Consider the following 16,352-nt stretch of genomic DNA (forward strand, 5'->3'; position numbering starts at 1 on the left):
TGCCCCTGAGATGGGCACGACAGTCCTTTTCCCTGGCTGGAGTGGGGGGAGGGAACACTGAGGAAGGGGAACCCTGTAGTGCAGGAGCAGGGAGGAAGCAGTTCCTGGGTGCATTGAGAAGGGAGTATAAAAGGTGGGCACCATCTTAGATCAGTGCAGAGAAGTCTGAGCAGAAGTGACAGGGAGCAGGGGCTCTGCATGAGCTCTGCTCCGGAGGCGGGCCTAGTAACAGAGGCCCAGGCCTGGAAGAGGGAGTAGGAAGGAAGAGGAGCGGAGAAGGCTCCAGGAACGAGGAACGAAGGGATCCCAGGGGTGCGGACGGGCGAGTCGCCACCGCACGCCCGAATCCACCTGCGTGGAGGGGTCAGGCCAAAGGGGGAGACTGGTCCCCGAAACTAGTGGAGGCGTGAAATGACCCTCAGCTTGAAACCGGAGGCTGTGACATTTTATGGGGCGCAGCCCCTCGCTACACCCACTAGGAAGGCACCACATAGGGTCAGGGAAACTGGCGCCAAGTTTACCAAGAGGAGGTCCGAGGCAGCCGGACAGAAGGGTTGGTAAGAAAGGCCAGACAAAGGACACACAAAGGGGGTCCTGTGAAGCGCTCCAAAGTTATCTGGGAGTTGTCTGAGCCCCTCACCTGGTGAGCACAGTACGACGTGGGCAGCCGTTACCTGCAGAAGTGGTCTGGATAATAAGAACTGTGAGTAAAGGCCCTGGACTGCATCACTGACTCCGTGTCGTTACTGCTGCTGCCCTGCACCATCACCCCTATCCTCCGCATACACTGCCCTGAGGCTATACTCCTCCCGTGGGGAGTTATGCTACGCTCTGCTGCACCCAGAACACCAGCCTCAGCGGTCTGCCCTGCAGCGGCGGTTCACTCTGACCGCAATCCAAGCGTGGCGTAGTCAGACATTTAAACATCAAAACCACATAAATAGTTCCTCCACTGGTTTGACCGCCCTGAGCCACGGAACCGGGTCGCCGCCACGGAGACTACAACCACCAGCATCCACCAAAAAGGGTCCGGCTCCGGGTGTCTCAAGGCACAGGGGGCGCGTCAGAACATTTTCATCACCTTTCATAATCACCAATGGGACAAGGCAGGGATGTCCTCTGTCCCCTCTCTTATACATCCTAGTGACGGAGCACCTGCTCTCATCAATTCGCCATAACCCCAATATTAGGTGGATTGAGGTGGGAGGCACCGAGTACAAGTGCTCTCTATTTGCTGATGATGTCCTAGTATATATCACTCAATCACATATATCCATCCCTGCAGTTATGGCTGAAACAGATCACTTTGTTACATGGTCAAATTTTAAAATCAATGCAGCGAAGTCTGAGGCCCTCGATGTCTCCCTCCCCAAATCCATACAGGATTCCATCCAGTCCAACTTTCCCTTTGCCTGGCCCTCACAGGGTATCAAATACTTAGGAATTCCTATTCATAGAGACCTCTCCCATCTATGTTATCTTAATTTTGGGCCCTTTATTGATCAACTCCATACAAACCACGGTTGGCAAGTTAGAACTGTAAGATTCACTACGTGAACCACTGGTGTTTTGTGGAAAAGCACATGTACACTGTGTTCCAAATTATTATGCAAAAAGTGTTTAGGAGTGATAAGGGAAGAATTTGTTTGTTTGTCAGTTAAACTCATTGATGGTGATGTGTGTCAGGGCTCTTTATATCACTGTAAGCAATTGCAGACACCTGTGCTAATTAGTTTGGCAGGTGTGTCCAATGAAAGTCAAGACTACTTAAGAAGGCTGTCCCATATTATTAAGCAGCCTACATTTTCTGCCAAAATGGGAAAGAAAAAGGATGTGTCGGCTGCTGAGAAGCAACAAATTGTGGAGTGTTTAGGTCAAGGCATGACTACAATCAACATTGTGCGATGATCAGGATGAAGTGTCTTTGCAATCAAGAAGTATGTAGCTGATTCACAGTACACACGTGTGCGTGCTGATAAGGGCAAATTGAGGACTCTTTCCTACAGGCAATTACGTCAGGTTAAAAGAGCAGCGGCAAAAAAGCCTTGTCATAGCAGCAGACAAGTTTTTGAAGCTGCTGGTGCCTCCAACGTCCCCCGAACAACAAGATGCAGGGTCCTTCAGAGGTTTGCAGCTGTGCATACGCCATCCTGTTGACCTCCTCTATCCACTGCACACAAGCAGAAACGGCTCCAGTGGGCCAAACAATACATGAAGACTGACTTCAAAACTGTTTTGTTGACGGATGAGTGCCGTGCAGCGCTCGATGGTCCAGATGGATGGAGTGGAGGATGGCTGGTTGATGGACACCCCACGCAAACACGGCTACAGCGCCAACAAGGAGGAGGTGGAGTAATGTTTTGGGCTGGAATCATGGGGAGAGAGATTGTCGGCCCCTTTAGGATCCCTGAAGGGGTAAAGATAAACTCCATAATGTATGTGGAGTTTCTCAAACAGCACTTCCTGCCATGGTTCAAGAAGAAGAACCGTGTATTCCACAGCAACATCATTTTCATGCATGATAATGCACCGTCTCATGCTGCACATAACACATCTGCATCTCTGGCTGATATGGGCATAAAAGGGGACAAACTTATGGTGTGACCCTCATGCTCCCCTGACCTCTACCCCATTCAGAACCTCTGGAGCATCATCAAAAGGAGTGTCTATGATGGCGGGAGGCAGTTCACATCTAAGCAACAGCTCTGGGAGGGTATTCTGTCCTCATGCAAAACAGATGAAGCAGAAACCATCCAAAACCTGACAAATTCTATGTGGTTCTATGTGCAAATGTAACATAACCTAGAATAAAGTTTCGAGTTGAAAACTGTTTGATTTCAGTTTCTGATAACCTGCTAATGCTTATAATTTCAAAAATGACCATTTTTTTGGTCTTTATTAAAATAAAAAGGTTGATCGAAGAGTGTGGGGGATCTAAGAGTGTGGCAACCCAGTAGTCAGGATTACTTCGAATTCTGACAATCTGAGGGTCATGTTGCAGGTAGTGCAGCAAGAAGGCACTTATGTGTCTTGCGCATCTCGGAGCCCAAAAAATTATTTTCCGGGCTAGATGCAGCTAAAAATTATTATTAATTTTAAATCTAGTGGAGCTTAGTATAGATGGCCTAATAGAATCAGTACTGCACACTGCTACAAAGCCCAAATTATTTTCCAGCCAAGATACAGATAAACATGATTAGTAATTTGAAAGCTTAAAACGGTTGGTGAGGTGATTTTAACCAATCATCAAGCTTTTACTCTCCCCAGGATGACACAGGGGTAGAAAAGTCGTTTCGGATCCATGATTTGTTCATCTTTATGAACGTGAGTCTGTCTACATTATCAGTGGAGAGCCGCGTGCGCTTATCTGTCAGCACACCACCAGCAGCGCTGAACACACGTTCAGACAGAACGCTGGCTGCGGGGCATGACAAGATCTCCAAGGCGTAAGTGGCTAGCTCCGGCCATTTATCCCGATTGGAAGCCCAAAAAGAGCAAGGGTCCAGTGACACAGTCATGGCTTCAATGTTTACTTGGAGATACTCCTGTACCATCCTCTCTAGGCGTTGACTATGTGTCAGACTTCTTGTCTCCTGTGGCCTTGCAAAGGATGGGCTAAAAAAGTGATGAAATGATTCCGCAAAATTGATGTTACCAGCAGATACTGTGTTTCTGTTACGGTTTGAGTGCTGAACACTCGACGGTCCCACGGTTGGCAAGTTGGAACTGTGAGATTCACTACGTGCACCACTGGTGTTTTGTGGAAAAGCACATGTAAGATTCTGCAACAGTCTTTGCTGATACTCCTGCATGCGTGCATCCCTTTCTATGGCAGGAATAATTTCTGCAAATTTACTTTTGTACCGGGGATCTAACAGTGTGGCAACCCAGTAGTCAGGATTATTTCTAATTCTCACAATTCGAGGGTCATGTTGCAGGTAGTGCAGCAAGAAGGCACTCATGTGTCTTGCGCATCCAGGAGTACCAAGTCCCTGTTGTGTTGGTGGCGAGGTAACAATCATGCTTCCTTCCTCTGTCCTCTCCCCCCAACCTCGCACAACAGAAATGTGATCAAGGTCTCCCTCATCTGATGAGTCTTCCATCAGTTCGTCCTCCACTACTTCCTGGGCTCCTGCACCTTCCTCACTAGTTTGGCTGCTTCCATGCGCCCTGGTAAAACCATCTCCCCCACCCTCATATGCCTGCTGCCTTGGTGCTGCCGACCGTCTGGACCTTGCAGATGTTAGCCCTTCCGCATACAACTCCTCCTCCTCTACTTCCTCCACCTCCTCTTGTGCCACCACCTGACTCCGAATTCTGCTTAACATGTGCTCCAGCATGTAAATCAATAGTCATGCTGATAATGGCATCGTCAGCACTAAACATCTTGGTCGCCATTTCAAAACTGTGCAGAAGGGTGCATAGGTCCCTGATCTGAGACCACTCCTCCAGCGTGATTTGCCCCACCTCTGGATCTCGCTGGCCCAGGCTATACGTCAGAAGTGAACCTATTGTACCAGGGCTTGTCGGTGCTGCCACAGTCGCTGCAACATGTGCAGAGTTGAATTCCACCGGGTAGGCACATCGCATTTTAGCCGGTGAAGTGGCAGGCCCAACGACTTCTGTAGAGATGTAAGTCGCTGAGCTGCGGGATGCGAACGGCGGAAGTGAGCACACAGCGACCGTGCCCTCTGCAGAAGGCCATCTAGTCCGGGATAGTGGGCTAAAAATTGCTGGACAACCAGGTTCAACAAGTGAGCCATACAAGGCACGTGTGTGACATTGCCCCGGCGAAGGGCCGCACCCAGGTTTGCAGCATTGTCGCACACGGCCTTCCCTGGTTTCAGGTCCAGTGGAGACAACCATTCATGAAATTGGTTCTCCAGAGCTGACCACAACTCCTCAGCTGTGTGACTCACATTTCCCAGACATTTCAAAGTAAAAACCGCCTGATGACGTTGAGCCCTACTGCCAGCATAGTAAGGAGGTGTGCAGGATCCCTTCTGCGCAGTTAGAAAGCTTGTGGCATGACCAGACAGGCTTTGGGTGCAGGTGGAGGACTGAGAGGTGGTTGAGGAGGCAGAAGCAGTCTAGGAACTTTGAGATAAAGAGGATTGACGCACAACTCGTGGGGATGGCAAGACTTGGACAGCAGCCCCTTGTCCTGCTGTCACCATAGTTACCCAGTGCCCAGTCAGCGACATGTAACGCCCCTGTCCATGCCTACTCGTCCAAGTGTCTGTGGTGAAATGTACCCTGTCACACACAGAGTTTCTCAAAGAAGCGGTGATGTTGTGTGCGACATGCTGGTGGAGCGCAGGCACACCTTTCTTTGAGAAGTAGTGCCAACTGGGCATCTGGTACTGGGGCACTGCGACGGACATAAGGTCTCGAAAATCCTCTGTGTCCACCAGGCGGAAAGGCAGCATTTCTGTAGCCAAGAGCTTGCAGATGGTGAAATTCAACCTCTTAACTTTCTCATGGCTAGGAGGAAATGGTCTTTTACTTGTCCACATCTGAGGGACCGAGGGCTGGCTGTTGTGCTTAGACGGGGTTGATAAGGGTGTCCCCGGCAAACTGCCGGTCTGTGAGGAAGATGCAGGCGGACATGTTAGGTTGCCTTGATCCAAAGGTGGTATCGATGTCGGACAGCGCTCAACACCAGCTGGTGTTACCACCTCCAAAGAAAATGATGATGTGGCGCCCCTCAGGGTTCGGCCGCCACAGGAATGCTGCACTTCTTTAATGGAGTGTGATGTTCCTCCTCTGAGGTAAGCCTGGTGTGATGGTAGTGTTCCAGCCTTTTGCATCCAACACCACATTCCACCAGAGGGAGCTAGTATGCACTAGGTGCTGCTCCCCTGGTTACAGGGATACTGGGGAACACAAAGTGGTAGGAACCAGTTAGTGGGTGTGGGTGGAGGAACAGTTAGTCAGTGACACTTCAAATTTCATTTGTAATAGAATGCCATCTTTGATCTTGGTCCTTCGGTTCTTTTTGGTCTTTCTGCTGGTTCAAACCTGGTCCTGAGTGGACCTGTCCTTCTAAGTGGTCGTACTGTGTGGTCTAAACTACTGTGTGTAAAGTGACTTCCCTCCGGGAGCGCAGATCCTGTGTGGGCCTGCGCTGGCATGGGACACAGCCCTCGTACCCTGATCTTGGGACGAGAGGTAGGTTGCAGACAAGGAATGTCTCAACCCGGCCGAGGACCAGGATCAAGAAGGCTCGGGAGCTTTAGAGTGTGGCTCCCTAGCAAATGGGTCCCGGGGAGGATGCAGACGGAGCGGTGAACGCCACCTGTCCTCGCCTACCTGATCTATTCAGAGGGGTTCCGGCTGCGAGAGGGGTACCGGCCCCCGACACCCGACCTCGTACTCCACGTCCAGGACGGGAAAGCCCGGTTAGGCCCTGAGGATCCCACCGGGCATCGGATGGAGAGGAATTGCCACCCGAGCCCTACACCTGAGAGGAGCTCAGAGGGAGACCCCGCCTATCTACACACGCACAGACGGGAAAGGGTGAAGTCTGTTGTGCAGGAACACTCTGGTGTAGGGACACTACCGAACACTGGACTTCCTCGGAGGTAGTCGGACCCCCGTCCCTGGTGGCCGCAGGACTCCGCGAGGAGCAGGGAGTCGCCTTTCCGCTGTCATCTCTAAGTGAGTAAAGCCTTGGAAGTTCACCTCTATGGCCTCTGGACTGTTCATTACGCGCCATACCACGCGACGCGGTGCCCGTACTCCCCGCGCTACTGCTACCCCCCTTCATCCTGTTTGCCTGGCCTGAGGCCTTGCTCCGCCTGTGGGGAGCAGTAATAACTTTAGCCGCCACGACACCGGGCCTCAGTGTACTGCTAGCGGCGCTGGTGGCCCTTCACCAGACACCACAGATGGCGTAGTCGTTAATTAAGCCACTCAACCCGGATTAGCCCACACCATCTCTTTCTAATGTGACGGCCCTGAGCACGGGTCAGGCCCGGGCCACGGGTGCATCCCATCTTCCCATCACAGGGCCCAACACCGAGTCCCCCAACACCCAGGGTAAAACACGGGCTTTCTGAGTAGAGGCGTCACAACCTGGCGTAGTCGGCAGGATATCGTGCCCGCAGCAACGGAGAAGAGTGCCCATTGCTATCGGGTACTGTGTGCCTTACACCTTGAACTGTTGTTTTACACTTAAAATGGCGCCCGCCCAAAAAGAACAGACGCCATAACGCTGTGAAAAGACTGTCTTTGAACTCCGCCCATCGTGGGCTAGGCTCCCGCTTGGCACCAAAAATGTGGACTGCCCCTTCCATCAGAGACTGTCCGTTGGGTAATGCCCGTCAAACTGGATGGGCTGAACGAAGGTGGGCCTGTCAGCATTCCGCCCAGGAGCCGCCCCGAAAGAGGAGGAAGAAGAAAAGCAACAAGGTGCGGCCATGGTAGTCGGAGCTTGGCAGTCAACGGAGGCAGTCATGGATGCCTCTGGGGAGCGAGACCACGTGACCACTGAACCCGGTCCAGGCCCTTCACCCGGCAGAGAGCGAAGAGGCGGCGTATTAACACGGGGAGATATTGAGTTTCTACACTCGGAAGCTCCGGGACTTGCAAGGAGGCAGAAGGAGGCCCAGGAGGCGGCGACGGCTGCGTGGAAAGCGGAGATGCTGCAGCGGATCCGAGACCGCCGCCGAGGAGAGGAGGTTCCAGGACCAGTCGACCCGCAGGTCGAAGTCGAGGGTGACCTAGCGGCAGGTGAGAGTGCAACCCCTGCCCCGGCTGCGGAGCCATCAGAGATGATCCTGGACCTCATAGCGGAGTACATAGTCCCGTACGCCATCACCTGGGAGCAAGCACTAGCTCCTGAGCTGCAACCGGCAGCTATTGGTGGGGACTTACGCTGTCACGAGAGCTCAGTAATGGAGGTGCCTGGAGCTGCGGAGGAGGCTACCGGCTCCAACCCGGACTGGTCCGCATCGGTAGAGGACTTGCAGCAACCCGTCCTAACCCCGCTACCTGCACCGGCGGTGACCTGACCCGAGGCCGAGGAGTGGGCCTGGGAAAACCAGGGGGGCGACCTAATGGGCTTCCCGCGGGAGACCTGAGTGGAAGCGCGAAGGAGGAGCCAATGGTGCAGTGACCAGATCTTCCAACTGGCACAGGAACAACGTCGGCGGGAGCAACTCTGCGAGCGCCTCGAAGTCAGGACCAAGGCTACAAAGACTCGGGCACGACTGGAGGATTCCACTCGTCCTAGTCCCCGGTATGAAGGCCAGGTTGTGTGATTTCACCATGAGGCGGGGTGGGGGTTTATCCGGTGTCCCATGTTCCAGGACGATGTGTTCGTCAGCAGGGGGGACGTCGAGCCGTGCCTTAAGAAGGGACATCCTGGCCGGAACCTCTTCCCGGGCGACACAGTGACTTTCACTCGCCACCAGTGGGAGCGTGGGTGGTACGCCCTGGACGTCCGCAAAGTGTCTGGGAGTGACGCCACCCCGCCCTCAGCCTCAGTTGACCGGCTAGCCTCTGTCGGGAGGAATGAGCCCTTCCCTCCACGTGAGCCCCAAGTCTAAAGCAGCCCCGGCTGCTGTAGTTATTGTTTGAAGTTTGACTATTGCTGCTATTTTTGTGTGTTCCTTCATTTATAGAGACTTTGGTCCCTGCGGACTATGGCAGGCGGCGGACTGCATTGTAAATAGTTATGCATCTATTTAGGTTCTCTCTATTGGTTTTATACAAAACCGTGCCTACTTTCTACCTCAGACCTCAGAAGCAAAACCTGTCTGGAGTGGCTTGTGTGGGGGTCCAGCTCCGGATCTTCATGCCCTGCAGCCACCCCAGGGCCCACGTAGAGGGTTTAGGGCAGGTCCCTCTTGCTACTGAACTGACCGTCGTCACCTTTAAGCAGTCCGCTGTCTTGATCAAAAAGTCTCTTGTCTTAATTTATAATTTTGCACTTTTAAATCTCTGTGTTTTTATAATTTTATACTTTTGCACTTTTGTATTCTTATAACTGTTATGCAACGTTACAAGAAATGTGCCTCCCATAAAGGGATGATAGTTTTACTTGTTGTTATAAAAATAATTTTGCTGGTGTTGCTTCCTTTGCAGCCCGCGGACGTGCTGTGTTTTACCAGGGGGGAATGTGGTACCCCTGAGGGTTCGGCCGCCACAGGAATGCTGCACTTCTTTAATGGAGTGTGGTGTTCCTCCTCTGAGGTAAGCCTGGTGTGATGGTAGTGTTCCAGCCTTTTGCATCCAACACCACATTCCACCAGAGGGAGCTAGTATGCACTAGGTGCTGCTCCCCTGGTTACAGGGATACTGGGGAACACAAAGTGGTAGGAACCAGTTAGTGGGTGTGGGTGGAGGAACAGTTAGTCAGTGACACTTCAAATTTCATATTTAATAGAATGCCATCTTTGATCTTGGTCCTTCGGTTCTTTTTGGTCTTTCTGCTGGTTCAAACCTGGTCCTGTGTGGACCTGTCCTTCTAAGTGGTCGTACTGTGCGGTCTAAACTACTGTGTGTAAAGTGACTTCCCTCCGGGAGCGCAGATCCTGTGTGGGCCTGCACCGGCATGGGACACAGCCCTCGTACCCTGATCTTGGGACGAGAGGTAGGTTGCAGACAAGGAATGTCTCAACCCGGCCGAGGACCAGGATCAAGAAGGCCCGGGAGCTTTAGAGTGTGGCTCCCTAGCAAATGGGTCCCGTGGAGGATGCAGACGGAGCGGTGTACGCCACCTGTCCTCGCCTACCTGATCTATTCAGAGGGATTCCGGCTGCAAGAGGGGTACCGGCCCCCGACACCCAACCTCGTACTCCACGTCCAGGACGGGAAAGCCCGGTTAGGCCCTGAGGATCCCACCGGGCAACGGATGGAGAGGAATTGCCACCCGAGCCCTACACCTGAGAGGAGCTCAGAGGGAGACCCGGCCTATCTACACACGCACAGACGGGAAAGGGTGAAGTCTGTTGTGCAGGAACACTCTGGTGTAGGGACACTACCGAACACTGGACTTCCTCGGAGGTAGTCGGACCCCCGTCCCTGGTGGCCGCAGGACTCCGCAAGGAGCAGGGAGTCGCCTTTCCGCTGTCATCTCTAAGTGAGTAAAGCCTTGGAAGTTCACCCCTATGACCTCTGGACTGTTCATTACGCGCCATACCACGCGACGCGGTGCCCGTACTCCCCGCGCTACTGCTACCCCCCTTCATCCTGTTTGCCTGCCCTGAGGCCTTGCTCCGCCTGTGGGGAGCAGTAATAACTTTAGCCGCCACGACACTGGGCCTCAGTGGACTGCTAGCGGCGCTGGTGGCCCTTCACCAGACACCACAGGTGGCGTAGTCGTTAATTATGCCACTCAACCCGGATTAGCCCACACCATCTCTTTCTAATGTGACGGCCCTGAGCACGGGTCGGGCCCGGGCCACGGCTGCATCCCATCTTCCCATCACAGGGCCCAACACCGAGTCCCCCAACACCCAGGATAAAACACGGGCTTTCTGAGTAGAGGCGTCACAATGACCTGTCAATCACGCTGGCTGTTGCGGGTAAAGAGGTGGCAGGTCTGCGTCCCAAAACAGGTGTGACTGCTGTCACCCCAGTCACAGAGGATGAAAAGGCCGCAGATGCACAAGATGGGGCAGACGGTGGTTGGCCCGGCCTGCTAGGCCGCATTGTAGCACAGTGAGCTTCCCACTGCAACTTGTGCTTCATGTCCATGTGCATGAAGTACTCAAACTATGTATTTTTTGGCCTCTACTTAGCTTTTGTTGACAAATGTTACAGATAACACGAGTTGGGTCATCTTTATTGATCTGAAAAAATGCCCAGGCTGTGCAAGGCTTAGCACCCATGCGACCTGAAGAGCCACAACGACTTGTGGTCAGAGGCAGAGTTGTGTTTGAGGATGCAGTTGTTGACGAGCTTCCAGTACTACGTCTTTGTCCAGGAAGGTGCAACCTGACCTCGTCGTCACTAGCATCCTCCTCCACCTCCTCTGCTGACCTCATCTCTTGGCTGACTGTGGGTTGACAGTAAGTGGGATCTCCAACCTCATCATCATCACACTGTGTGTTATCACACCCGTCGTCCTCAGTGCCAACCTGTTCCTGCCCTGACAAAAAACTAAAGTTGTCGCTCCAATCAGGTATTTGAGTCTCATCATCGTCTTCCTCATTGTTTCCACCAACAGGAGTTACAGTTTGGGAATGAGGGTCTACATTATGGTCAGAACCTTCTGCGTCTGGTCCTGGATCCGACTCATAAAGATTCTGGGCATCAGTGCAGATCATTTCCTCGTCTGGATTCACAGAAACGCTGGAGCCGACTTCTGATTCCCTGGCTATAGTATGAGTAAACAGCTCTGCAGACTCAACCATCTGTTCTACCTCATACTCAGATGGGCAGCTGGAGATTTGGGAGCTGTGAGGAAGCAAGTGCGATTGGGGTGACACCTCTGAGGACTGGAGTATTTGTGATGTTGAAGTTGATGTGGAGTAGAGCCCACTTAAAGGAGCACTTGATATCAATTGAAGCACCTGCTGTTTTTGTGCCTCATCTGGAATTTGTAGCGATTGGCGTGGCCGTAAGAAAGGGATCTTATCACATTGTCTGCTAAAAGAAGTAGACATTTTAGTTTGGCTGGAAGATGGTCTTTCTTCTGCAGATGTTACTGTTGCTTTAACACCTACCCCACGGACACAACCTTTTTTCCCCTTCCCAACACGCCTATTCCCCTTTCCACCAGGAGCAGGCCTTTTTCCACTCATTTTGGTGGTTAACTAATTCACAACTCTGGAGTTGTTTGCACAAAAAAAACAATGGATGGGAACCGAGCAGAGCTGAGTGGCCAAACTGTGGTATTAGGCCAAAACTATTGTCTGGGTTAGATGCAGAAAAAAATTATATTCAATTTGCAACCTGATGGAGGTCAGTATAGATGGACTAATAGAACAAGTGCCACACACTGCTAGAAGGCCAAATATTTTTTCAGAGCTAGATGCAGATAAAAATTATTTTTAATTTGCAACCTGATGGAGGTCAGTATAGATGGACTAATAGAACAAGTCCCACACACTGCTAGAAGGCCAAATATTTTTTCAGAGCTAGATGCAGAAAAAAATTATGTTCAATTTGCAACCTGATGGAGGTCAGTATAGATGGACTAATAGAACAAGTCCCACACACTGCTAGAAGGCCAAATATTTTTTCAGAGCTAGATGCAGAAAAAATTATATTCAATTTGCAACCTGATGGAGGTCAGTATAGATGGACTAATAGAACAAGTCCCACACACTGCTAGAAGGCCAAATATTTTTTCAGAGCTAGATGCAGATAAAAATTATTTTTAATTTGCAACCTGATGGAGGTCAGTATAGATGGACTAATAGACCAAGTCCCACACACTGCTAGAAGGCCAAATATTTTTTCAGAGCTAGATGCAGATAAAAATTATATTCAATTTGCAACCTGGTGGAGGTTAGTATAGATGGACTAATAGAATGATGCTATGCCCAAAAGGTTTTACTTCACTAGGTGAAGTAAAAAAATTGGTATTCTATACACAGGTGGTGTAGCTTGCAACACAGATAGGCTACTCCACTGACTAACACACTCTGCAATAGGCCAAAAAGGATTAGCTTTGCTAGATTTAGCCAAATGCTGTGAAAAAAACTTGCACAGCACTGGCACTGACCTGCCTCGCAAAAACTGATAGGAACTGATCTAACTTAGTCCTGAAAAGGACTGCAATTACAATTAGTCTTTACTCCCAACCTATCTATTTAAGAGCACAGACCTGCCTGATAAAAGTCGTAGGAAATGCTGTAACCTAGTCCTTAAAAGGACTGCAATCACAACTATTCCCTACTCCCAAGCTATCTGTAGATTTGTGCGAAAATTGGCTTGAAATTAGCAAGGTATAGCGCACACAGCAACAGCGGTGCCGTCTAACACGCAGCTGCAGCAGTGAGAAAATGGTGGCGACGGGGAAAATGGCTGGTTCTTATAGGGCAAGGACATGTGACATACACTGCCAATGACACATGCCCTTGCTTGTGTGAAAAAAAGCACTTCGCTCCGTGTGTGCGCTGCTGATAGGCTGACAGATTGCACCTCCCCACTGCAAATGCGGGAAAGAGAAAAAAAATGGAGATCTTCATTATTCCTGCAGAGATCCATCCCCTGCCCCTCCCCCCACCCCGCTGTACACTCAAACTGCGTAATAACATTCATTTTCATCATTACTGAGAAAAATCCAGTTATGATTTTGGTGCACGAACAGTTATCGAACATAACCTCGAACAGCCGAATTTTTTCAAATCGTTTGTGTTCGCCGAACGGCTCGAACACTGCCCAAAACAGCTCGAATTTGAGATTGGCGAACAGTTCGAGTCGAACAACGCTCATCTCTACTCTAGACTTCCAACCTCCGGAACATCAATTCGTCAATGCCAAAACATTAGCAGCAGCAACTGCAGTGTAAGTAGCAGAAGCAATTTCTGTGAGTCCTTTCACACATTTTGTAGACCAGCTCGTACACCAGCACAACAGAGTATAATACTGACACTTGGTGAACAACTGGAGAGGATGGTGCAGGAGTATCTAGAGATCAATATCCATACTATTTGGGAGGGCTTGGACCCTTTTACATTTTGGTCTTCAAAAATGAAAAAGTTGCCTGAGCTCGCTTGTCATGCCTTGTAGGTTTTATCATGCCCTGTAGCCAGTGTTCTCTCAGAATGTGTCTTCTGCACTGCTGGTGGTGTCTTGACGGTTAAGCGCAGCCGGCTGTCCCCTGAAAGTGTCAACCACCTAACTTTCATCAAGATGAACAAGTCATTGATATCCAAGGAGTTTTGCACCCCAATCGCAGATTGTACAGACTAGGCGATGTTGTCGTTTTTAGTGTGCTGCATTGATCTCGCGTAATTGCAGTATGTGATATCTTTTTCATGCCTGCTGTTGCTGCTGCTGCTGCAGATGTTAACAATAATGTTTGGAAATGTGAAGACTCCTGATTGGGTCTCCATCTGCTGGGTTGGCTGTAGTGGAAGAGGTGTCGGTCCTAATTATACTATTTCTAGCGAAATTGATGCCACTTTGGTGGTGTCTGCCCCTAATTTTTGGAAATGTTGAGACTCCTGGTTGGGTCTCCTTCTGCTGGGTTGCTTGCAGTGGAAGAGGTGTCGGTCCTAATTATACTATTTCTACTCTAGTGAAATTGATGCCACTTTGGTGGTGTCTGCCCCTAATTTTTGGAAATTGAGAGACTCCTGGTTTGGTCTCCTTCTTGTGTGTTGCCTGTAGCAGTAGTATTCCCAGACCGGCAGGCCTCCACTTACTATTCAGTCAACTACCCATGTTACTATCCTTACATTTTTATACCAATACTAATCTATGAAGCTGATTTTTCTGTCATCTGAGTGCGGCTGAGCATAAAAGCAGCTTGAGCTGCTGCATGTGGTATCAGGGCTCCCAGTACAGCAGGCCTACACCGATCCCTCACCCATCTAGTCTTAATTTGAAGTTCAATTCAAAGCTATAAATGCTGATGACGCACCCCTGGGCCTGTGTCGCGCAGCGTTGCGCACGCGGGAGCTTACCCGGAGCCGGATCTGTTGAGGGTTGTAGTCTCGTGGCGGTGACCCGGTCCGTGCCCAGGGAGTCAGACTAAGTGGCGCTGTATTAGCAGTAGATGTTGGACGACTACGCCACCCGTTGAATGCAGCTATGGAGCTGCCGCTGCAGGGCAGACCGCTGAGGCCGGTGGTACGATTGTGCAGCGTAGATGGTGAAACCCCCAACGGGAGGGGTATGGCCTCAGGGCAGCCGACGTGGATGATGGGGGTAGCAGGAACCACTCAGAGACGGTACGGTGTAGTTCAGGGTCTTTACTGGTGACAACGATAGACCCTCCCGGAGTACTGGCTAGCGATTGGGGCCTGGTCAGTCCTTGAGCAGATGGGATCTCCCCTGGCCAGGCGGAGTTGTAGGCCTCCCAAACTAACGATACTCTTCTGACTACCTTGCTAGAAGCGGGTATAAGTAGCCCACGTCCCTGAGTGTACCGTGTGGTGCTCACCCGTATGGCCGGTGACTCGGGGCCTTCTAGTAGCTTCCGCTCCACGACGGCGGTACTGGTCCAATGCGTGTGACCATGCCTTCGGGTTTCTTGGCCAGAGGACCTGAAATCCCCTGCCTGACGGATTCTGCTGCTGGGTAGGAGTTAGTCCCCACAGCCTCGGACTCCGGGTCCGGTAAGAAATCTTCTCAGTCAGGGCGAGCTCTGCAGCTGCCAGCCCCTGACTCCTTGTAACACTGCTCCCACAGAGCTCCTGTTGTTTCTTCCCATAGCTGCTTCTCTTCTCTGTCTCTACTTCTGGCATGGCCCAGGAGCTGGGCCCAGCCGGAGCCACAGCTCCCTGTCAGCCCTCCTGGCTGAACTCTCCCTCTGAACTCTCTAACCCTGCCTCAGCCCCAGGTTTATACAGGGGAAGTTCTTCCCCTCCCAGGACTGGGCAGGAGGTGTGGCATGCATAGGATTCCTGACCAAGAGACCTCCCACCTGCTCTCAGACATAACACTGCCGTTACTGTGGAAACCAGACCCCTGGGGTGCCACATTCCCCCCTAGTGAAATTTAGTACTCCGGGACTAAACATATTTTTAGAAAAACATAACAAGGTATAAACAATAAGAATACAATAAGAAAAACACATAAAGATGGTTACGGCGTGTCCGTAGCCGGGTGGAGTCTTTGAAGAAAGCAAGGTGTCCATTTCACCAAAACAGGGAGACGTAATTAGGTAGGGGTCTGTCCTGCCCCGAGTCCTTAACAGTCTTTAGTCCATTCCTAGGTTACGCTCCAACCAATTGTACAAGGATTCCCGGTAAATCCACCAAGGACTCCTAAAAATAACTAGAAACACATAATTATTTACAAGTAACAGACAGGTGACCACAAATAAAACAATTTAAACACTTCAAATCCTCCAACATGCGGGTAACTGGCCTCTAGTGGCCCTAGTGGACCTACGGAGCTGATTGTCTGGCCCTGAACTACAGGGTGTAGGAGCTGTCAAGGGTAAACTGGGCAGCTGTCTACGGGCTCTTTGGCTCACTAGGGGTACGGCAGGCTCACTATGAGCAGAGGGTTGATCCTCCTGTTCTGCTTGTGTGGAGTCTGCTGCCTCCTGGACCGGCTGCTCTTCCAGCTCTACCTGTTGCTCCGTAGGCACTTGGGATGCTGGTTGGAGGAACGTGAGGACGGGTACCACAACTGCACCATTGACTTGAGTCCAGGACCGAGGGAAGTCTCCGAGCACAGTACTAACCATATCTTCCCTTTCCTCTACGGGTCGAGGGTCT

General features: G+C 51.1%; 1 protein-coding gene across 1 annotated transcript in view; it reads left to right on the top strand.

The window, feature by feature from the left end:
* Window positions 1-7,643: 7,643 nt before the first annotated feature.
* LOC141155454 (vomeronasal type-2 receptor 26-like) overlaps window positions 7,644-16,352 on the top strand; it is a 134,102-nt gene continuing 125,393 nt past the window's right edge. The window contains exon 1 of the mRNA XM_073642319.1: window positions 7,644-7,895. Within this exon, the coding sequence (XP_073498420.1) occupies window positions 7,644-7,895 (252 nt within the window). The remainder of the gene's footprint in view (window positions 7,896-16,352) is intronic.

The sequence above is a fragment of the Phyllobates terribilis genome, unplaced genomic scaffold (genome assembly GCF_046119375.1).
Source record: "Phyllobates terribilis strain yellow unplaced genomic scaffold, ASM4611937v1 Scaffold_7__3_contigs__length_470593459, whole genome shotgun sequence".
Taxonomy (NCBI): Eukaryota; Metazoa; Chordata; class Amphibia; order Anura; family Dendrobatidae; genus Phyllobates; species Phyllobates terribilis.